Genomic DNA, 23,690 nt, shown 5'->3' on the forward strand with positions numbered 1-23,690 from the left:
GATCCAACCAACCTGAGATTCAATCACACTGAGGCACTTTGTTTCACCTACAGTTGTCAGGCGCGCCACCGTCAGCGACGGTCTACCGGAGTGCTGGAAGTGGTTTGGGCACAGCACAACCATGGCATTTTGAAGCGCAGAAAACGAGGCATACTGCGGGATATTCTTCTCAAACGTGAACAGAGGAATCAGCAGTCAGCGATGATCAATATACCTAAGCTATCGGAAGTAAAATATCCTCCCGTGAACATTCCAGTTCCAGAAGCAATCTTTGGCATGGACTAACTTAATTATTTAATGATTCATCACAATATTAGCTGTCTGATAAAAATCCAATGTCCAATAAAAATCATTCGTGTTGTGTAGCTGTGTTCGATGTATGCAGTACTAGAATACTATATCAGAGTACACCGGGAGGTGAACTATATTTGATTTCTTATTCTCCACAGTTTTGTTCAAATCTGAGGAACCGGAAGTGCACGCCATACTGAGCAATAAAGGAAACGTTCAGCTGATGATCGATGGGTTTTCGTTCTCCCGCGAAAAGGTTCGACCGAAATCCGTTAGATGGATTTGCAACCAAGCATGGGTTATGAGGTAATCAGTCGATGCGATTTCGTTATGTTTCAAAATAATTAATCGTTTCCTCCTTGTAGCTGCAAAGTTCGTGCCACTAGCGATAAACTAACTGGCAAATTGATATCGGTCCGGGGATCACACAACCATGGCGTGATCAACAACCGACGGAAATGGGGTCAATGTAAATACATCAAACAACAATACGAACGGATCTCGAATGTTACGGAGGAGCCTCCAAGGAAAGGAGGCCGACCCAGAAAGCAGTCGCCATTAGAATAACTACAGTTTTTTATCAAGATAAATACAACAAAATTTCATGCTCTACTAGTGTTCTATTACTACAATTTTAATTTAGCCTTGATAGATTCGACAAATATTTTCAACTTGCGATCATTTGCAGATGGCGTTACATATGTGATAAGCAATCGAGGAACAGTGCAGCTGTGCATAAATGGTTACATTTTCACTAAATCACAAGTGCGTGAAAGAATAATTATTTGGATTTGCAATCAACGGAGAGCTCACGGGTATTTTTTTTATTTCGTGTATTTATCTTCCATCATAAATCTGCTGTGTACACTTTCAGTTGCAAAGCTCGAGCTACCACTGGTCGGGAGCCAGGAAGTGCGGTTATTTCAATCCGGGAGGACCATTCCCACGACATCATCATCGGGCGTAATCGTAGCCGTAGAAAACCGAATCGCCAGACTGATATCATTTGCTCCGCCACCGAATCAGAGCTGGATCATGATGAGTTTGATATCTTGTAGTAAACGATGAACTGTAAATGATTTTTTTATGCCAACTAATGCAAGAGTTATATATGGTTGAACACAATTGTCTTTCACATAAGTGAAAATGCTCCTATGTCTTCCTGAGCAAGAAAGGTAAAAAATAACGGGTGGCAACAACCATAAGTAACACGAGCTAAGTTAATAGAGATACCAAAATATATCTTCATGTTGATGGTGCCCTGCACTCTAGTACTTCAATGAATTGCATAATAAACTAAATACTGTGTGTTTTTTTCTAGAACAAAAAACATATAAGAGATTACATTTTCAATTATTATTCATTATTATTCATTCTAATTCAATAAATCTAAAATATTTGAAATTTTTCCCAGATATTTCATTTGTAATAAGCAAACGCGGAAAAACCCAACTGTGTGTGGATGGATTCCTCTACATGCGTGTGAAAGCAACAGAAGAGGTGCAATATTGGTCGTGCAATCAGTTCAGAGTATTGGGGTTAGTAAATGCATTTTATTTTCAATTAAATAGTAAGCTGATTTTAATATTTCCCATCTTTACAGTTGTACGGCTCGTGCTACTACTGGGCGAGCAAAGAAAAATGAACAGCCGACCATCAAACTGCGTGGTTTTCACAATCATAGAATTATTCTGAAACGCCGCAAGCCCGGAGAGTGCACGAAATTGAAAGAATTGTACGCTCGTCGACGGCTATCGCAAGCTGATTTGAAACCTGCTGTACCAGAACAACAGTGGCCCACATATCCATCAAAACCACCCCTAATGGAACCATGTTTTATGAAGACAGAAAAATAATGATTCGTGCTTCAAAAAAATACTTCACATAGACAAATCGAGTCCTAAAACGTACGTGCGTACAATAAAAAATGACAAATTTAGAATATGCTTCGTTTGGGTGAATAGATATCAATGTTTTACTCGCATTTGGGCCGATTTTTCATATTCTTACACAAACTTATCACAATCGTTTTATTGGAAAACATTATTGAGTTGAATATTACCATCTGAACTCCATTCTGCTTATTTCAGCTGCCGGTATGATGCTTCCGCATCAAGACTTTCACTACGTGGAAACCAATAAGTCACTGAAACTAATGATACACGGTTACAGCTTCACCCGGAAGCAGATACGCGAACGGTACACGATCTGGGAGTGTTGCCAGTCGAGGCCACTTGGCTGCAAAGCGGCCGCCACCAGCTATTTTGAGGATAACCGTGTGAGCTTTCGCGGAGCGCACAACCACGCGATCGTGACGGAGCGGCGGAAACTCGGTCAACGGAAGCGCCTGATGGAGAAACGTCAACTGGAGCGAATAGGGCGGAAAATCAAACGTGACAATTGATTTAATATAGATAAAAAATATATAAATTTCTAGCATTTGTTCAAAGTTCAGCATTATATGCACAGCTCAATGCACACTAATTTTTTAGATGACTTATAAAGACACAGCTTGTGCAAAGTACAAGTTGGAAGTATTTGAATAGTATCAGTTAGAGAGATGATAAAAATGAAACAAAATATCTATTACATGTTATTTTCCTACAAATTTAATTAAATTTTCAAAAATATTACAAATGTTTATAACTTGGTAGTTGTAAGTATTTCATTGGGCGTTGGTTCAATTTCAGATCTGCCGAAATCGTTTTTTGTTCTAAGTGGCCAAGGAGCTCTGCACCTATCGATCGACGGATTTGTTTTCGCGCAACAGGTGACAAAACACGACTCCATAGATTGGGCTTGCTCTCAGTCGCAAACATTACAGTGAGTAACCATCTTCCAGGTGATAGTTGAAATATTGATTTAATTCCAGATTCCACTTCCAGATGCAACGCTCAGGCAACAACAGCGCGGGGAAAAGATCGCAAGGTGCTTTCGATTAGAGGCGAACACAACCACGGCGTAATCACCGAACGTCGCAGAAATGATTCCCTGAAGGATCTTGTTAAACAACGGAAGAAAGAGCGTGATGTGAGGCGAATGAGGCTGGCTGGATCTCGCCAGCAATCGAATTAGATGTTGCAAGAGACTTGAATAAATCGAATTTCATATTACAAATGTTGCGATCGTTCCAGAAAATCAGTCCCATACTTGGAAAAAATCGGCACTGATTTGCTGTTTCGTGTTAGATGTACATAATCTTATTGTAGTACTAGATTGAATATCCGTTAATTTAAATGGTCCATTTCTTTCAGTACATGTTACTGTGAACTAATGTTTGACATACAATTTGTTTCGTTTATCATTACTTGCTGCTCTTATTACGGTTGTAGAAGAAAATGAAAACGAACCTTACGTCCAGTATACGATTAGCAGTCGTGGCACGCCACTGCTGTTGCTCGATGGGTTCACCTTCACCAGGGATAAAGTACGCAACAGTGTTACCTCATGGAGATGCTCTCAATATCGCACTCTCAGGTATAGACGTTTGTGATTTGCATTCTGGCTGTTAGACTGTAATTTTTTTTTTATTCTTTCAGCTGCAAAGCACGCGCCAATGCCGTCCGAGATCGCAGCGGTCAGAAGAAAATTGTTATCAAACATTCGCACAATCATCCGCTCGTAACCGAGCGCCGGAAGAAAAGTTCCTCTAAATAAACATATGCGCTTCTACTAGTACCTCATTAAACATAGCCTGAAACTGCACAAGTCTTGTTTGCTCTTTATTATAATTGATTTTTATTTTCAAATCGTCAAATTTGGATAAAGCCTCAATGAATAAGAACGCTCAACTACTTCTAGGGACAGTAATGTATGCCGTTAGTCGTCGGGGTCGTCGTCAAGTCTGCTACTTGGGATACTCGTTCGAGATGGAGAAGGAACGAACTGGGTCTACCAGTTGGCGTTGCAATCAAGCAAAGCCGCTCAAGTAAGCTTATCCTCGAACAGAAGACAAACCATACCTAATGATGCGTTTACCTTCTTCTGTTTTTGATTTCTTTCAGGTGCAAAGCTAGAATAATCGAGCGGTTCGACATGTGCGGTGATCCGATATACGAAATCGTACGTTCAGAACATAATCACGAGATCATCACCGAACGACGGCCTCGAGGATCGTTGAAACGGTGTGGTGTTAAAAGTTTATTGCATGTGATTGAATAAATATTAATTTGACTTGACTCTAGTACTGCAGTTTGGATAGCTTTAAACGTGTTGGGGTTCTGATTTTGAGGTATTTAATATCGTCACATAACAGTGGGCGGTGGAGAAATATGATAATTTTGTTCATAATTCATTTCATTCCAGGTTAAAAGTGCGTTCAAGTACATGCATTTGACCTTTTTTTTGTCTATTGAGGGTCCAGCTTATTTTTTCCCTTCATTAACGGAATTTTTATTCAAAAATAAGTTCATCACCTATTTAAAGAGTGTACACGATAAAAATAAAACACAAAAAATTGTTCCCAAAAATTCATAAGCTAAGCTAAGCTAAAGCTAAGCTAAAGCTAAGCTAAAGCTAAGCTAAAGCTAAGCTAAAGCTAAGCTAAAGCTAAGCTAAAGCTAAGCTAAAGTTGCTTAAAGCTGTTTAAAGCTGTTAAAGCTAAGCTAAAGCTAAGCTAAAGCTGTTAAAGTTAAGCTAAGTTAAGTTAAAGCTGTTTAAAGCTAAGCTAAAGCTAAGCTAAGCTGTGTTGCTTAAAGCTAGCCCAGCTGTTAAAGCTAAGCTAAAGGCCCCCAGTTGCTAAAGCTAAGCTAAAGCCCGTAAGCCCGGCTGAAGCTAAGCTGCCCCAGCCTAAGCTTAAGCCTAAAGCCCCAGTTAAGCTGCTCCCAGCTAAGCTAAAGCTAAGCCTGCCAGCCCTGCTGCTAAGCCTCAGCTGTTCCAAAGCTAAGCTGGCTAAGCCTGGCTCCAGCCTCAGCTGGGCCCGGCCTGGCTCAGCCCGCTCAGCCTCGGCCTGCCCAGCCAGTCAGCTCAGCCAGCCTGGCCCAGCCTGGCCCCAAAGCCTGCTCAGCTGCTCAGCCTGCCTGCCTGCTGCCTGCCTCAGCCTGCTCTCAGCCAGCTCCCAGCCTGTTGCCTGCCTGCTCAGCTCAGCTCAGCCTGGCTCAGCCTGCCAGCTGGCTCAGCCCCACCCCAGCCCCGTCAGCCCAGCCCCGCCCCTGCCCGCCCCAGCCCACCAGCTCCGCCTCAGCCTTGCCCGCCCCAGCCCTGGCTTCAGCCCGCTTAAGCTCAGCCTGCTCAGCTGCCCGCCTTGCTCAGCCTGCTCCCAGCCCGCTTGGCTCAGCCCGCTCAGCCCGCCTGCCCAGCTGCCCTGCCCGTGCCCTGGCTCAGCTCCCAGTTCAGCCCCGGCTAAGCCTGCCCAGCCCGCCTCAGCTCCAGCTCCGCCCAGCTGTTTTGCCCGCCTCAGCCCTGGGCTCAGCCTGGCCCTCAGCCTGGGCTCAGCCTCACCAGCCTCCAGCTCAGCCCGCTCAGCTCAGCTCAGCCTGGGCTCAGCCTGCTCAGCTCAGCCCAGCCTGGGCTCAGCCTGCCCAGCCTCTGCCCCAGCCTGCCTCAGCCCGGCTCAGCCTGGCTCAGCCTGCCTGGCTCAGCCTGCTCAGCCTGCTCAGCCTGGCTCAGCCCTGGCTCAGCCTGGGCTCAGCCCTGGCCCCAGCCCGCCTCCAGCCCAGCCTGGGCTCAGCTCAGCTCAGCCCAGCCTGCTCAGCCTGCTCAGCTTTGGCTCAGCCGTGCTTCAGTGCTCAGCTTCAGTGCTTGCTCCAGCCTGCTCAGCTGCCAGCTGCTTCAAAGCTGCTCGCTTCGTCAGCCCTCCAGCCCGGGTTTCAGCCTGCTCAGGCTCAAAGCTCCAGCTCAGCTGCTTGTGCTCTCAGCTCAGCTGCTCAGCCCGCTCAGCCTGGGCTTCAGCCCAGTTGCCCAGCTTCAAAGCTGGGTCAGCCGCCTGCTTAAAAGCCTTCAGCCTGCTCAGTGCCTGCTGCCTGCTTCAGCTGCCAGCCTGCCTCAGCTGCTCAAGCTCAGCTCATGCCTGCTTCAGTTGCTAAGTGCCTGCAGCTGTGTTTAAAGCTAAGCTAAAGCTAAGCTTGCTGCTTAAAGCTGCTAAAGCTAAGTTTAAAGCTGTTGTGCTGTTTAAAGCTTGTTAAAGCTAAGCTAAAGCTAAGCTAGCTTAAAGCTAAAGTTGCTAAGCAAGCTAAGCTGTTTAAAGCTGTTTAAAGCTAAGCTAAAGCTAAGCTATAGTTAGGTAAGTCTCAAAACTCTAACGATTTCTCCCCCTTACGGTACATTATTGATATGAGTTTAAAAACTCGTCTCGTTTATTCATGACTTAAAACTTTTCGACATTGTGTGCCGATTTTTTTGATTTACGGCTATTGCAGGACATAGCAACAGGGCGGCGGAATACACCATCAGTACCAAAGGCTCACTGCAGCTTTCGGTGCAGGGCTTTCGGTACACCCGTCACAGCTGCAAAGCTGGCAAGGTTTACTGGCGCTGTGTGCAGTTCAAGTCGCTTGGCTGTCGGTCACGGGTGCGGACCCATCAGGAGCTGATCGAACTGGTAGAGCATGAGCATAACCACGAACTGCTGCGAGGCAGACGAAGGAGAGGTGCTCTGAAGCAGTTGATGCAAAAAAGAAAGCGAGAAAAGGCCCGGATTGTAGAAGGCCAACCTGACTGCGTTGAGAACGATAGGGTTCAATAAATATGAATGCTTTTTTCCTTAAAAAAATCGTTTCGAAACAATGCACATTTTAATTTAAACTATAATTAAGGAATAATTCATAAACAGTTTGCTCACACGCACGTTTCCTATTTTCAGTGAAAACATCTTTGACTGAAGTCATAACTCTTGTGCCAAACCACGAAGTGCATCCTTACAGCTATAACTACCGTGGAAATTTGGTATACGATAATTACACATTCTGCAGAGCGGCAGTACGAGGCATAGACAACGTTGTCTACTGGAGGTGCACTGGCCAGCGGAAGCATAAGTGTAAGGCCTCTTTGAAAACGCAAGGCAAGCAGCTTATTGTGGTTCGTCAAGAACATAATCATGGTTCCCTTGTGAGAGGAAGTATTTACGGTGATTTACCAGTTTGGGTGGTAAGTAAGTTCAAGTCATTTAGTGCGAAAATTTACTAATTTAATTTAAATTTATAGGAAACGGATGATTCGAAAAAGCTGTCTTCTACATCGCAATAACTCAGCTACTTATATCCAACAATTTTTAATACATTTTTATTCCAAATCTTTGAGAACAAATAAATGATACGCCGTGAAAGAATTGTGTAACTTGTTTCGCGTCTATTGTTTGGCTTCAACACAATCTATGTGTTGTTATATTCTAGTACTGCGATATCTGTAATTTGCAATATATTCTTCACAGGAAAATTACTGGAAATCTCAACAATGCCGCTTATTCTGAAGAAAGTCAAAATTAAACGTTCAAAGCCGATATTATCTCCGAAACCAGCCCAACAACAGATGCCTCCGCCTGATAGCCCACGTGTGGTGAAAGCCAACCCGGATCGACTGCTCAGTCACGACAACAGTAAGATTATTAAGGACAACATCGTTAAGCAACTATCCAACGGGCATGCGCTGGTACTGCTCAAACGAACACGCGTCAAAGGCTTTTGTGTGAGCTGCATACGCTCGATACAGGATCCGGATTACAAATCAAAATTGAGTAAAATTATAACATACTGCTCGGGATGTCCCGGAGGTCAGTGGACCTGTGAGAAATGTTTTGACGCTCATCATGGATTGCACAAATCAACGATTAATAATAAAGATATTTAGGAAGATATGCTATATTTAATTATTTTATTTTATTACTTTTGTTATTTTAGGTGTTTTATAATTTCAGTCAATGTTTTAAGGCTTACTTCATCTCCATAATTTTAATTTTTTAGTGACGTTTCATATCAACGGTATCAAGGGTAGCAATGGGGATTGAACTTACTCGTCCGATCCTTCATTTCAGCATACAAGATTTTACAGCTTCAGAATCAAAATACTATAGCTCAAACATATTTTCAAAGGGTGCGAAATGAAACCAACAGCTTGAAGACTGAAACCAACAACGATCTGTACAATCGGTTGTTTAAATGTAGGTTCCATAGATTCTTAACATATTACTTTCTTTAACACTTTTTTATTGTTCCAGGTAAACTATGTTTTGAACAAAAACCATTGCCCAAAACATGTACTTTGTCAAATTTTTGCCAACGCTGTTGTCCGGTAAAATCCTTAATTTATACAACAAATTTGAATTTCTTCGGACAATCCACGTTTTCTATGAAAGGTTAGATATAGATGATTCATCCAGTACTAGAAGAAATAGCTTAACTGCATTTTATTCTTTGTTGTTTACAAAAGTTTTCAAGACGGAAGGATTGGATATGGTTGAGTGCCTTGCGAATAAAACGTCTAAGCGGATTCGCCCTTTGTGTTATGAATGGTGTGGTTGAATTTCAAGCTTGTGGATTACAGAAGTTTATTTGAAACTAATAAAAATGGACATTTGGAAAATGGCGGATCAGACTCATCGTTTTTATAGAAAGTGAACTGCTTTCTGCGGGTACCAGGTTGTCATTGAAACGATAGTTCTCGGAAGAAGAATTATCTTACCATTTGTCACAACTGCATTCTACTAATAGTTTTCTTCTCTATTCCAGCGAAGACAATAGCCAAGGTGCGTAATCGGTTGCAAACGCTGAATAAAATGCTCACCACATCAGCGAGCAAAACGGAGCAGGCGCAGCTGGAAATTCAAATCGGCGACCTCAAGCGGGAACTGAATGGGCTGATCGTGAGCGCCGACCAACGATGTTCTACGGCTCAGGTTCGTGGATTTCATTTTCCGCTGGTTTCCATGGGCGAGATCGAACGGTTGGAGGAAGCCGTGCGAGGCAATTTCGACGTGAGAAAGGAGTATGTGAGTATCGGGCGAAATAACTGTGGGTTGAGGGCCCGAGCAATCCGGTTGTGTCGTAGTTTGTTGATGGCGGGCAATGGATTGGATAATCATAATTAAATTGGAAGCAAATATTAGTGCTGTCCAATGAGCAGCTCGAAGTAGCTCGAAGTTGTTCCCGTCCTGCTCGTTCTTTTTTGTCAACAAACGGGCCTGAGCGTGACAGGAACAACTTCGAGCTACTTCGAGCTGCTCATTGGACAGCATTATTAAGCATCGATAATTGAAAATTTTCATAGGCATATGAACTCAGCATAACTTTGCATAAAATAATTCGATTTTGAAAAAAATGGGACCCTCGAACGCAGAAACTTCAAACATATTCTTATCTTCTTATCTTAAAACTCAAATCGCTTCGCGGGTACCGGATATGTTCCAGTTTTTTCGAGGGTGTGTTTAAATGCATTTTTTCTTCTGTTTGTCTTTTTGTGTTTACTTTCATCCTGTTCTTTCCCCATCAACTACCTAGAGCTGATTTACCGACAAATGCTGGCTGCAGATTGAGAATACGTAAGGAATACGCAGAGATATGGCCAAGAACGTTCTCGTGCGTAACTGCATTGATCACCTAATCATAATAAGGGATCAGTTGTCTCCAATTAATTTCAACACGTTGTAATCTTTACAGACAGGTATTTCGACCTCAACTGCATCTTGCATCAATCAAGGTTGTAGCTTTTAAAATAGTGGAGTTATTTACAAAACATGAAATCCATGAGAACAAATCTATCAATGCAGATATGATACTAGTAAAATCAGCAGTGATTCAAATCGTTCGGGGCTGTCAGTTTGAATATGAATCTAGAACATTCATTTTCCCAGCAGCTGTTCTAGATTCATTTTTTATACCAGTCAAATGTCAAAAAAATAAAACTGGTATAACGCTCCGTTCTATTTTCTGCAGATTTGAACCACGACTGAATCACGAGATTCAAATATTTTTCAATTGTTTTGGTGTATGAATGCGTCATTTCATCTACGGATCAATCCACTTTGCAATTAAGGCGTCTTTCTTTTCAGCAACATTTATTTATTTATCATCAGACTAAGGCCGGAGTGGCCTGTGCTGCACATAAAAGACTTCTCCATTCAGCTCGGTTCAAGGCTGCACTTCGCCAACCACGCAGTCTGCGGAGGGTCCGCAAGTCGTCCTCCACCTGATCGATCCACCTTGCCCGCTGTGCACCTCGCCTTCTTGTTCCCGTCGGATCGTTGTCGAGAACCATTTTCACCGGATTACTGTCCGACATTCTGGCTACGTGCCCGGCCCACCGCAGTCTTCCGATTTTTGCGGTGTGAACGATGGATGGTTCTCCCAACAGCTGATGCAACTCGTGGTTCATTCGCCTCCTCCACGTACCGTCCGCCATCTGCACCCCACCATAGATGGTACGCAACACTTTCCTTTCGAAAACTCCCAGTGCGCGTTGGTCCTCCACGAGCATCGTCCAGGTCTCGTGTCCGTAGAGAACTACCGGTCTTATAAGCGTTTTGTAGATAGTCAGTTTGGTACGGCGGCGAACTCTATTCGATCGGAGCGTCTTGCGGAGTCCAAAGTACGTACGATTTCCAGCCACTATGCGTCTCAGAATTTCTCTGCTGGTATCGTTATCGGCGGTCACCAGTGAGCCCAAGTACACGAATTCTTCAACCACCTCGATTTCGTCACCACCGATAGAAACTCGTGGTGGGTGGCTCACATTGACCTCTCTTGAGCCTCTTCCTATCATGTACTTCGTCTTCGACGTGTTGATGACTAGTCCAATCCGTTTAGCTTCGCTTTTCAGTCTGATGTAGGCTTCCTGCATCCTTCCAAAGCTACGTGCCATGATCAATGTCGTCGGCGAAACCAAATAACTGGACGGACTTCGTGAAAATCGTACCACTCGTGTCAATCCCAGCCCTTCGTATTACTCCCTCCAAAGTTATGTTGAAAAGCAGACACGAAAGACCATCACCTTACCGTAACCCTCTGCGGGTTTCGAAGGGACTCGAGAATGCCCCTGAAACTCGAACTACGCACATCACCCGATCCATCGTCGCTTTGATCAACCGTGTCAGTTTATCCGGAAAACCGTGTTCGTGCATTAGCTGCCATAGCTGGTTCCGATCGATTGTATCATATGCGGCTTTGAAGTCGATGAATAGATGATGTGTGGGCACGTTGTATTCGCGGCATTTCTGCAGTACTTGGCGAATGGCGAACACCTGGTCCGTGGTGGAGCGTTCGCCCATAAAACCCGCCTGGTACTGCCCCACGAACTCCCTTGCAGTTGGTGCTAGTCGACGGCATAAAATTTGGGAGAGTACCTTGTAGGCGGCGTTCAGCAATGTGATTGCGCGGTAGTTGCTACCTGTTGCTACAATCCAGCTTATCGCCCTTTTTGTAGATGGGACACACGACACCTTCCATCCACTCCTGCGGCAAAACTTCCTCCTCCCAAATCTTGGTAATGACCCAGTGCAGCGCTCTAGCCAGTGCCTCACCACCGTGTTTAAATAGCTCTCCTGGTAGTTGGTCAACCCCAGGGGCTTTGTTGTTCTTCAGCCGGCCAATCTCCTCCTGGATTTCCTGGAGATCCGGAGCCGGTAGAATTATGTCCTGCGCGCGTTCTCCCAGGTCCATCACCATACCGCCATCTTCGTCTGCCACATCGCCATTCAGGTGTTCTTCGTAGTGCTGCCGCCACCTTTGGATCACCTCACGCTCGTTCGTAAGAAGGTTCCCGTTTATGTCCTTACACATATCAGGCTGTGGCACGTGGCCCTTACGTGAACGGTTTAACTTCTCATAGAACTTTCGTGTGTTATTAGCGCGGTACAGTTGCTCCGTTTCTTCACGGTCTCGATCTTCCTGCTGGCGCTTTTTCCTCCGGAAAATCGAGTTTTGTCTGTTCCGCGCCTGTTTATATCGTGCCTCGTTCGCCCTCGTGCGGTGTTGCAGCAATCTCGCCCATGCTGCATTCTTCTCTTCCACTAACTGCTCACATTCGCCGTCATACCAGTCGTTTTTCTGATCCGGGGTCACCGTGCGAAGTGCAGCGGTTGCGGTGCTCTACCGATGGCGGATCGAATATCTCTCCAGACATCTTCAAGAGACGCTGCGCCTAGCTGCTCTTCCGTTGGAAGTGCCACTTCCAGCTGCTGCGCGTATTCTTGGGCTAGTCTTGTAGCCGCCCAATGTTAAGCCGCGGCGTCCGACTTCGACGCGTGTTGTACACCGTCGAGAGTTTTGAGCGCAGGCATACTGCAACGAGGTAGTGGTCGGATTCAATATTCGCACTGCGGTATGTGCGGACGTTCGTGATGTCGGAGAAGAAGTTACCGTCGATTAGAACGTGGTCGATTTGGTTTTCCGTTTCTTGGTTAGGTGATCTCCATGTGGCCTTGTGGATATTTTTGCGGGGAAAGAAGGTGCTTCGGACTACCATTCCGCGGGAGGCTGCGAAGTTTATGCATCGTTGGCCGTTGTCATTCGATACGGTGTGCAGACTATCCGGTCCGATGACCGGTCTATACATTTCCTCCCTTCCTACCTGTGCGTTCATGTCACCGATGACGATTTTAACGTCCCGCAGTGGGCATCCATCGTATGTCTGCTCCAGCTGTGCGTAGAACGCTTCTTTCTCGTCGTCGGGTCTCCATTCGTGTGGGCAGTGCACGTTGATGATGCTATAGTTGAAGAAACGGCCTTTAATCCTCAGCTTGCACATCCTTGCGTTGATTGGCTGCCACCCAATCACGCGTTGGCGCATCTTACCCAGCACTATGAAGCCGGTTCCCAGCTCGTTGGTGGTGCCACAGCTTTGGTAGAAGGTAGCCGCTCGATACCCGCTTTTCCACACTTTCTGTCCTGTCCAGCAAATCTCCTGCAGCGCCACGACGTCGAAGTTGCGGGGATGTAATTCATCGTAGATCATCCTGTCGCAACCTGCGAAACCTAGCGACTTGCAATTCCATGTTCCAGGCTTCCAATCGTGATCCTGTATTCGTCGCCTAGGTCTTTGCCGATTATATCGAGTCGCATTATCTCTTATATTGTTCGTAATGGTTGGTTTTCTAGGCGGCTTATTGGGCCAGCGCAAACCTCCTGTCTCGTCGGAGGGCCGTCGTGTCAGGGCTGTTTAGCGTCCCACCTAACACCAGGACTTGGGCTTGTGCGCTTTGAGCGGCACAGGGTCGCTTTGGTGGGGCCTACTTGCGGATACATGCAGCTTTTTATAGAGGTTTAACAGGGCCCACTGTCAAACCCCACCACATCCTAGGCAAGCCCCACAACTCGCAGATGGCCTGGGGAGGGATCGTCAAGCCCTTGGACATAGTCCCTGCTGCGAATTTCTAGTGATGGTATAAAAAAGACTGAATGCTCTGCTTCCCAATTGGTGGACCAATCAGCTAGTGTCTTGTATCCCGCTTCTTTGCCAGCCAAAGCGTCATCATCATCAACGCGTTCGAGAAGGGCTTCTTCTTTTTTACGCTTGTTGCTCGCTGCTGGCGTCTATTTCCTAACGGGCAAAGCCGGGCAAGCGAGCTTAGAATTGCAGTTCAGGTGGGAAGTACGTGTTCTTTTCTGAGACATTGTTAGTAGTAGAAGATTTCGGGTGATAAGATTTAGAATTGGTAACATGCCAATCAAAAAAATGCCAATGCCAAAAAATCCAACATTTGATGAAAAATCGATTGATAGTTTATTAATGTTTGAGCTGTTATTGGGGTTTTTTTTTCATCCAAATAAGATTATGTGAAATATTTGGACATCTTATGAATCTTTAAAAGCATGGTCAAGTGAAGTCCTTCGTCCACTTCGCGGTTAAGTCAGAAAAATTATCCACTGTTAGTTTTGACGCTATTTATGAAAATCACGCATAAAATTTTATCTCTAGAATATTGGATTTGGCACCCAAGTACAATTTCAGGGTTGTTACGACTAAGCGGATTTCGCGGTTTTCGCGGATTCGGCGCGGATTTACATAACGATTTTAGGATTTTGTGTGGATTTAGTTTTAGGAGTATTTAAACAAATGAAATTCTATATCTAAGAACGTTTATTTAAAAATTAGTTTTATGTCTATCTAGATGGGCTTTATTCTCGTTAGCAAATGTTTTCGAGAACAAAATTAACGTTTGTAGTTATTTACTAACATCAATTTTCGGATATTAACAAACCCTGTTTGAATTCCATGGTTATACTCTTGAGCATTGATTTAACACTTTTTAAACCATTCTGAAGCATGGCGCATTCAAAACATGTCTGTTGAAGGACATGAACACCCGTCTTTTAAGTTCTTCCGCAGAAATTTGTTCAAACATTGAAATGTGATTTTTAAAAGGTGTTTCTGAAAAACCGCAATTATTTCAGGAGCACTTTTCGTGAAACTTTTTTGAAACATTTTGGAGGAATTTCCACGGAAATTCTTGGAGAGCTGACCAAAGAGATTACTGTAAAAAAAGTCCGCAGGAATGCCACCTTGAATTTACAAAAGAATTTCCGAAAGATTATCCAAAATAATTCACCACAGAATGTCTGCAGATATTTCCAAAAGAATTCAAGGAGAAATTTTTTGATGTTTTCCCGGAAGAGTTTTTGCAGAGATTCCCGAGAAATTCCCGCAAGAATTCACGTTGCGATTTCCTCGAAGTTTATTTAGCTATGATCACAAGAATTTCTGTGAAAAATCCTGAAAATTTAACAAAAGATTTTCCGGAAGTTTTTCAGCAGGAAGTCACCAACCAATTTTCTGTTAGAATTTCCCAAGCAATTTCCGTAGGAATTAATTAGGGTGTCCACATACAGTTTCCGAAAATTTCCAGCATGTTGTTTTTGAGGAATTCACAAAAATTTATGAAAAAATGAAATTCCGACTTCTTCAGAAATTCCAAGAAGGACCATCTAGATGAGTTGTTATATCAACTGCTATTTTTTACAAACATGTGTAACGTTGAAGTTAAAACATATACTTAAAATCAGTAATATTATAAAAACGAACTCGAAAAAGGACGTTCACTAATTGTGATAAACAACATTGATTTTTAACGTGTATTTGCTTAGAATTTAGTTTTGGGACGCGCGGATTTTTGCACGGAATGGATTTTCATGTCGCGCGGAAATGGCGTGGATTTGATTTTAGTCGGCGCGGATTTGGCGCGGAAAATATTTCAGGATCTCCGTAACAACCCTGCAATTTCTATCCCGAAGGTTATTGAAAGCTTTGATATTGATCTCTATTATTGGCTCTCTGAAGAACCGTTTGTTTTTTGGACATACATGCTGCATCATGTGGCTTTTCTTCAGCCTGTCTCGGCTCATCACCGATGCCGGCCGGTCTCGGCTCGACTCTGCTGCTGCTGCCGGTATCTGCTCAGCATTGCTGCTTTGTCGGGTCTGTAGGGTGGACTGCTGCTGTACTGGCTAGGTTTCAGCTGATGATGGTGGCTTCGATGGTGTCGAGCCGAAAAAGCGGTCGGTGCAGACTTCATTCCCTGCTAAAAGGTGTGAGTGCTGTTCAATCGATGATGCGGTTGCTTCGCTTGTCCCGGTCAGAATGAAAGGAAGAAATCGTGTTGCGCTTATTTTATGGCTTCTCGGCAGACCTAGCGGCTGCTCATTCGCTGGTGTCTGCACCAATCAGAACGTGGTAATGGAATGATGCAAGAATTACGCAGTACCCATATTTATAGGTTCCCTTGATCTCAATGTTTTTCATTGAAAACAGTTTCATGCCTATTGAAACAAGTTTTTCGGGTCTTATCAAGCATGGACATGAAAGGCATACTTGAAATCTGTCGATTGAGGGGCTTACCGCAGAAATTTGTTCACTGAGATGAACGCTATTAACGTTTAAAATCTTTCAACACAGCGTAACGCAGTCGATTTGAATATTTTGAAATGACACCCGGTATAGTAAAGAGAGACGTAAGTCCTACGTCAAAAGGCTTAAAAGAGTATTGGCTAGGGGAATATCAAAAAATGGGATCAAGTCTCCCCAAATTGTAAGACAGTACTGTTGAATTCCATAATACAACTTGCACAGTCGGATAGTCTATGTATTTCGGAAATGAAAAATCGGAGAGCTTTATACTTTTACTAAAGCTTGAAGAAAGCTCAATTCGCCGCGAATGTTCTTAAATTAGATTTTATTAATATTTCAAAACAGTCGACTGTGTATCAACAACAATTTACATACCGCATATCAGTGAGTCTGTGTTAAAATCTCGTAAATATGTTTAGTTTTGATTGTGATATGGCGTTAGAGATACGAGCGGTCCAAGTTTCCTTAGTATCCCCTACAGTAAGTCTAGAAACCTTAGCATTGATATGAGATTCCCTTTGATAAAGCAAAGTAACTAACATTGTTATCAAACTACACCGAGATGTAAAAGCACCATACACGAATAGAGCATAACAATACGTTCTAAAGATTTTGTGATAAGCTTTCTGTCCTTCCTGGTGAGTCCGCATCTGATCGTGTTTCTTTCAATCGCACGATCTTTGAAATAATTTGTTCTACTTTGTGCGGATGAGTAAATTAATCAGTAAGTTTTTCTTATATCACGCAAATCAATCGCGCGATTATCCAAATTATTTGTTCTGCGCTATGCGGTCAGTAATTTAATTAACTAGTCGGTCAGGCGGCGGTCAGTAATTTAATTAACGTTCGATTATGAGTTTATTTAACTTCGATCAAAATACACGCTACACCCGGGATACCGTTTACCAAAACGAACCCTGCTACACTCCCTACCCCATATATCCAACATCCCTGTGATTTCTCGTGGAAGTGCAGATGACTCGTCGGCTTCCATTAAAGCGAGTATCACGTCAACATTTTCCTACCTATTCCCTAATTGACCTGCATTCGGACACGGCCGGCGTCGGTATTGCCTTATTTTTTGGTTACCAGTTTTTACACATTGAGGATGATGTTAGTCCCAAACATCATCTGTTGGTTCTCTGTGTAATTACAGCTGACCTGGCAATAACGGAGGAGCAACCGTGGGCGGTCAATCACAATAAAAAAAAAAAAAAAAAAATCAAATCACAATCAAAAATCTATGATTTCCAAATTGATTGAAATATGATTCTGGAAAAAATTTGAATTCTGACGTCCCATAGATTTATTTCAACTCAAAAGTAATGCCAACTCCATTACCAACGTTGTCTCAATAATACAGATCTTCAAGATCCGAATTCAAGAAAAGTTAGTATTTTGAGAATACTGTGATATGTTTTTAATAGCTAAACGGTGTCAATGAAGCGATTCAAATTCATAAGTATAGTCAAGATCTCGTAGAACGCATTGTTGACCATATAGCAGTTTGAGTGACGAAAATACAACTAAAACAAGTCACATATGAGTTGCTGTGACTAGATTGAACTTGATTGTGCTATTAGGGATTGATAGTGAAGTGATGTTGTAGCTGATGATGAGCTGTTTCAACTCAAAAGTGTGGCCAGAACGCTTTGTTGAACATAAATACCTTATATACCTTCAATATCAATATCTATACTCAAGAATAGTTTTCAACACGATAAATGTTCTAGGAATAATGGGCAATGTTTAAAATAACGAAAAGATGTCCAATGAGGCTATTCCACTTTAAAAGAAATTCCGCTATACCGCAGATCGCTTTGTTGATCATACAGACCTTCAAGATCTGAACTTCTGAACAGTTTGTATCGTAGATGCCCTGCGAGTACTGTGATATGTTCGTAATACAAAAGTGATGCCCCACAGAGCTATTCTAACTCAAAAGTATGACCGAGACTCTGCTTTGTTGATCATACAGAAAACCACGATCAGAGCTCAAGGATAGTTTGGAGTATTTGTTGGATTTGAATTGGAATTTGTATTGGATTTGCATTGAATTATGATAAGATTCAGGATAAATTTAGATTGGATGAAGATTAGATTTTAATGAGTAATTGAATTGGCTAGATTTGTATTGGATTTGTATTGAATTTGGATTGTACTTGTATTGGATTTGCAATAGATTCAGATTAACTCAAGACAAAATTTTCAAAACGACTTATCTGCTTTTGTTAACAAAGATTTAAACGTCGATTTGACGAATATGATAGCACTCCCACGCAAACCAACACCACCAACAGGTAGCAGAAACCTTCAGCTACCTGTTGGTGGTGTTGGTTTGCGTGGGGGTGCTATCATATTCGTCAAATCGACGTTTGAATCTTTGCTTACAAAAGCAGATAAGTCGTTTTGAAAATTTTGTCTTGAACTTTAGTTTGGATTTAAATTCAATTTGAATGAGTATCTCAGTGGATTTGGCTAGATTTGGATTGGAATTGAATTGTACTTGAATTTGGATTGAATTTGATTAGGACCAATTTTGGATTGAATTTGATTTGGACTAAATTTGGATTGAATTTGAATTGGATTTGAGTTGGAATTGGATTGAATTGGGATAAGATTTCGATTGGACTTGGACTTGAATTGGAATTTTGATTGACTTTGGATTTGGAATGGATTCAGATTAAATTTGTATTGGATTAAGAGACATGAATAAGTATTTATTTCATTCGAACTGGATTTGGATTGAATTTTGATTGGATTGAGTTGGATTCGGATTATATTGGATTTGAATTGGATTTGGATTGACTATGAACGTGAAAAAAGATTAGATTTGAATGAGTAATTGAATTTGGATTGGATTGGACTTGAATTGGATGTTCAATGATTTCAGATTAAATTTGCAATAGATTCAGATTAAAATTGGATTGGATTTAAATTAAATTTGAATATGTATTTCATTGGTTATGGATAGATTTTATTTATTTCATTGGATTTGGCTAGTTTTGGATTGCGTTTGAATTTTATTTGGATTTGGATTAGGTTTGATTTGGACTAAATTTGGATTTGGGTTAAATTAGGATCGGGTAAAGATTAAATTTACATTGAATAAAGATTAGACTTGAATAAGAAATTGGATTTTGCTGGATTGGGATTGGATTGGATTTAGATGTGAATGAGCATTTTATTAAATTTGGCTTGGATTTGGATGAAGTTTAATTTGAATTGGATATGGATGCGATTGGAATTAATTTTCGACTTGCTTAGGTGTTTGATTTCAGTTGGATTTGGATTGCATTAGGATTAGATTGGATTAAAATTGAATTTGATGATCTGAAGCTTTTTCGGCGTATTGTGTTACATTTCGAATAATTTATTACATTCCTGTAGAGTAGAGGAAGAGAAGAATGCTGTAGATAAGATCAAGTCTATAGTGCCGAAAAAAAAAATTCACTTCACTACATTGTGTTATTGGCATTCAATTATTGTCCAATATTTTGTAGTGTATTTCATTTGAACGTGTAGCGACCTTATGTCGTTTTCGGTTATTGCTAGGTCGAACCTGGTTCTGCACCGGATCCGCTCTAACAGCTGTCAAAACGTTCGGTTATTCGTTCAGGTTGGATCGCGATCCGCACCAGATCCGACCCAAAATGAATGAGGTTCGCTCTGCCGATTTATCGAGATCCAACCTAGGTTCACCAATACATTCAAACACAAACTGTCAAACTGGTGTTTATCTTTACGCTAAAGGAAAATGAAAACGTAAAAGACACGGATGGGTATTTGATTTTGTTTGTTTCATTTGTTAAATTTATCAATTTTGTTGCTGTCTTCCACGCAAAATGGATTCTTTTAATTGTGTGCTGTCTTCAAGTTTCTCTGATGGTGAATCGGATTCAGATATCGACATTTTTTTCTTATGATTATTTATAAATAAATTCAAATGTTTATTTAGGAACAGTTTTTATACGAATTGAGCATAATTTTTTAGTGGAAGAAAGGTTTTTAGTAGTAATTCGTTAAAAAAGCGACAAAGACATATTTTCTCCCATTGATATTGATTATGTTGAATCTCCTGTTTAGATTATGTAGTGAAAAATTATTTGCCTCTCTTGTATATTTGGTTTTTGCAGTTTTGACGAAATCGCAATTTATCCCAAAGGGTCCCCTCTTCTTGGGAGAAAAATAGCAAAAAAAAATGCTAATAGCAAAAAATAATGCTGTTCAGCTCTTGTATGATTTGATTCTTTGTTTTAAAATAAAAGGCCCCGAATCTCAATAAATGTTGTATTGGATTTTTTACAAAGTGTTTCCATATTTTCTAGTTCTGTTCCTTTTCAATGACATAATTGATAATTCAAATTTACTGTAACACAATCACTGTTACCCAAAAAGCCATATAGAATCAGCATAACAGTTTATCGGGAAAGACGGATTGGCATAAATTCTTTCACGGCTATCCACATTGCCGTCGTCATTCATCACAAGCTCCTAATCACATTAATTTATTGATGAAATAATAGTCATTTTACCATTAAACAATTAACAGAAGAAACGTCTGATTTCCCCCATAATTCATAAAACAAGAAAAAATAACACTAATTAAACAAAATTCAATAGATAAAATATGTGTGCTTCTGCTAGCTGATAAAAATGCGAATTGAAAACAAAACAGATGATAGGGATTGAGTTCTCACTAATACCATCATACTGACTCGATCCCGATTCGTTTTTCGTTCGGTTATTCAGAGTCGGGGTCGGACCTGACCCAGGTTTAAAACCGAAAACGACATTAGATTGTGAGATATTTCGATTCCATCCAACAAGAAACTTTTCGGGATCATTATGTGAGAACGAAATGAGAATCTGTTTGCTGAGTATTGTTGCGACGAACGGTCGAGATCGGGCACGACATTTATTTTCACAAATGAACATGGACAGAGGTCATGCGAGGATTGGCACTTGCATGTCCCAAATGGGTAGTATACTTAAGAATGCGTGCTACTGTGTTATAGGACGAAAGCTTGACTGTTGGCTCTTCCACCGTTTCAAGTAGCCTTTACGAAGAGAGTAGTAGAATGGCTCAGCTATTAGCTATCGTTTTCACACGTAGGTGAACAGCATAATCCTTTCTACATGGTACTATTTCGCCTAAGGATAGTATTTTTGATGTAATGATGTTTAGTCAGTACGTTACACAATTGGATCGCTCGGGTATTCTATCGTTCATTGTTTTACTTATCGTCCTTATTCTAATTTTTTTCGAATAGGTCCGCTATCTAACGGTTAAAAAGCCACCGTCGATGGACGTGACTAATTTCTTCTCTTACCTCTTCACGGACGATGCCCTGATAGGCTACAACTACTCAGGAACGAACAACATTGGCGAACAGAAAATGCCGATGCGGAATTATGAAATTTTCATCGATTGTATGATTGGTTAGTAGTTTTGTTTTGTGAGGATGCCAGAAAGAATTACAACTGAAGTATTTGCATTTCAGAAGCGTGGGCTGATCATGGCCTGGACCATACGATGCTGGAGGAGAAAATCAAAATTGTTGTGAGGAAGCTAACAGCTAGACGACGGATGCAAAAGTTCAGAAAGAGAAAATCAATAAAATCTTAAGTGTTAACATTAACATGTTTTCATAATTCATTCATTTTAGAAAAGTGCATCTCTGAACTGTTAAAACAAATTTAATAATTTTTAAATGCGTTTTTCAGACCCTTTGAAATCGAACAGAAGAAAGTTCAAGCCCACTGCTAAGCAAGATGAATGTGAGGCAACTGATGACGAAAATCAACGGTACATGTTTATCGTGAGCCGCAAGGGAGGCATTCTTCTGGTGCACGACAATCACATCTATCGGTCCAATATGCGCCGCCAGGGACCGCAGAAGAATATACTCTACTGGGAATGCGTCCGCAATCGTACGGAGAAATGCCGCGGCAGACTCAAAAGCGAAGCAAACAGTTTGTATGTTTCGAATACACATGGTATGAATGATGTGTAATGAATTGCTGGTAATAGATCAATTGAACTATCGTTTACTTGCAGTGTCTCATAATCATCGTTCAGAAGTGGATCGCATCTCTCGTGCCAAAGATGAAGGGTCGATTACATACCGCACGTTTTACTCGATTTTCAAATAACTCATTCCAGATGTTATTTCTCATTTTTTCAATTTAATCTAGTACTTTTTTTTTGTTTTGTTATTGAACGAATAAATTCAATAATAACAAATTGATATAAAATGTTTTTATTAGTAAGTTTCGTTCTAAATTAACATTAGATGATGATGTCTACTGACAGTTTGAATAGACATGTGCTGCATTAGTTGCATTTTCTAACACATTTTAACCTGATTTTTAGATTTCTACGTGCGGTACGTGTCCGGATTCAGGGGTAGCCGAAAGCTGAAAGTGGGTCAGTTTAGTTTCACCAAAAACAAGGAAAGCGTGAACAAAACGTACTGGTCCTGTGCGAGAGCGGGCATGAACAAATGCAAGGCACGGGTGTTAACATACACTTTGCAGAATGGGGAAGAGAATCTGGTTGTACGGTATCCGACCCACAATCATGAACCGTTCTAGTACTGCAAGCTAATATGGTGTTAGAAATAAATGTATTCGAGTGAAATAAATTGTATTCAATTCTTTTCAACGATTGATGGAAACTATTCTAGACTGTAATCATTGTATTCAACTTCATTCTAGAACATGATATGCTAGAGGATGGATCTTCCAAGGACGTATTTTTTACGGTCGGGCAACGAGGCTGTGTACTTTTGCACGTGGATGGCTACAAGTTTGTGAAAAATCGTAAAGGACCTTACAAAACTTATTGGATTTGCGCTAAAAAGGTAACGAAAAATCGTAGAGCTACTTACGTTGGAATTCAAAACGTTCCGAATGCATCGAATTGATCGTTAATTTCAGGGCAGCACGTCATGTCGAGCTAGAGTTATTACTCCGGCAAATAGCGAAGAGAAAAAAGTGGCCAAACTGATATCCTCTAGCGGTGCACACAACCATCCTGTAAACGTTGAACGAAAACCCCGGAATTGTATGATGCCGAAACTCGAATTGCCCGAAGACATACCGACATACGACATACTGGATTGAATGAATATTTTCCAACTGGACCGTTGTTTGTGATATAAATTTAATTTCGCAGGTGTCTAAAGTTTTTCTATTGTGTTGATATTCTCATATTCGAAATTATTACGCATACACAATTTCCTTTTCCTCACATCAAATGAAAATATCTACTTCTTAGATAAAATAAATTTTGTTAGAATTTCGGAAATATTGATTTTACAATTAGGTTATTTTTTCGTGTATTGAACAGTAAATGCAATAAATTATGCATAACGCAGCTACAAACAAGACATAGTGTGATTAAATTATTACGTTGTAACATTTGCGCTTATTTATAACGATTATATCAAATACAATTCACGCACCACGCCTAGATTAAACTTTTTCGCTTTTTATTTAAAAAAAAAATGGAAATGAGTATTATAGATCAAATCTAATCTATTTTAATTAACATTTGAATTTTATTTGTTTTAGTGCCTTTGATTACTACATTTTCCCGTCAGTTGCGATTCAACCATTCTGCTCAT

At 41.4% G+C, this 23,690-nt stretch overlaps 1 protein-coding gene and 1 long non-coding RNA gene across 3 annotated transcripts; both read left to right on the forward strand.

The window, feature by feature from the left end:
• Window positions 1–451: 451 nt before the first annotated feature.
• LOC134221561 (uncharacterized) lies at window positions 452–4,474 on the forward strand. Of its 2 annotated transcripts, XR_009982362.1 has the most exons (10): window positions 452–597; window positions 657–1,106; window positions 1,166–1,466; window positions 1,706–1,829; window positions 1,895–2,198; window positions 2,382–3,114; window positions 3,177–3,481; window positions 3,546–3,768; window positions 3,831–4,219; window positions 4,296–4,474. It is a non-coding gene; the product is annotated as an uncharacterized LOC134221561 (long non-coding RNA). The 2 variants fall into 2 exon arrangements; XR_009982361.1 differs by having other exon boundaries at window positions 3,177–3,768.
• Window positions 4,475–8,630: 4,156 nt separating this feature from the next.
• On the forward strand, window positions 8,631–21,701 carry LOC134221514 (uncharacterized). The gene is made up of 3 exons (XM_062700708.1): window positions 8,631–9,211; window positions 21,333–21,501; window positions 21,564–21,701. The coding sequence occupies exons 1-3, from the start codon at window positions 8,999–9,001 to the stop codon at window positions 21,686–21,688; spliced, it is 507 nt and encodes a 168-aa protein (XP_062556692.1). The 5' UTR covers window positions 8,631–8,998; the 3' UTR covers window positions 21,689–21,701.
• Window positions 21,702–23,690: the final 1,989 nt, after the last annotated feature.

This window comes from Armigeres subalbatus, chromosome 1, assembly GCF_024139115.2.
Source record: "Armigeres subalbatus isolate Guangzhou_Male chromosome 1, GZ_Asu_2, whole genome shotgun sequence".
Lineage (NCBI taxonomy): Eukaryota > Metazoa > Arthropoda > Insecta > Diptera > Culicidae > Armigeres > Armigeres subalbatus.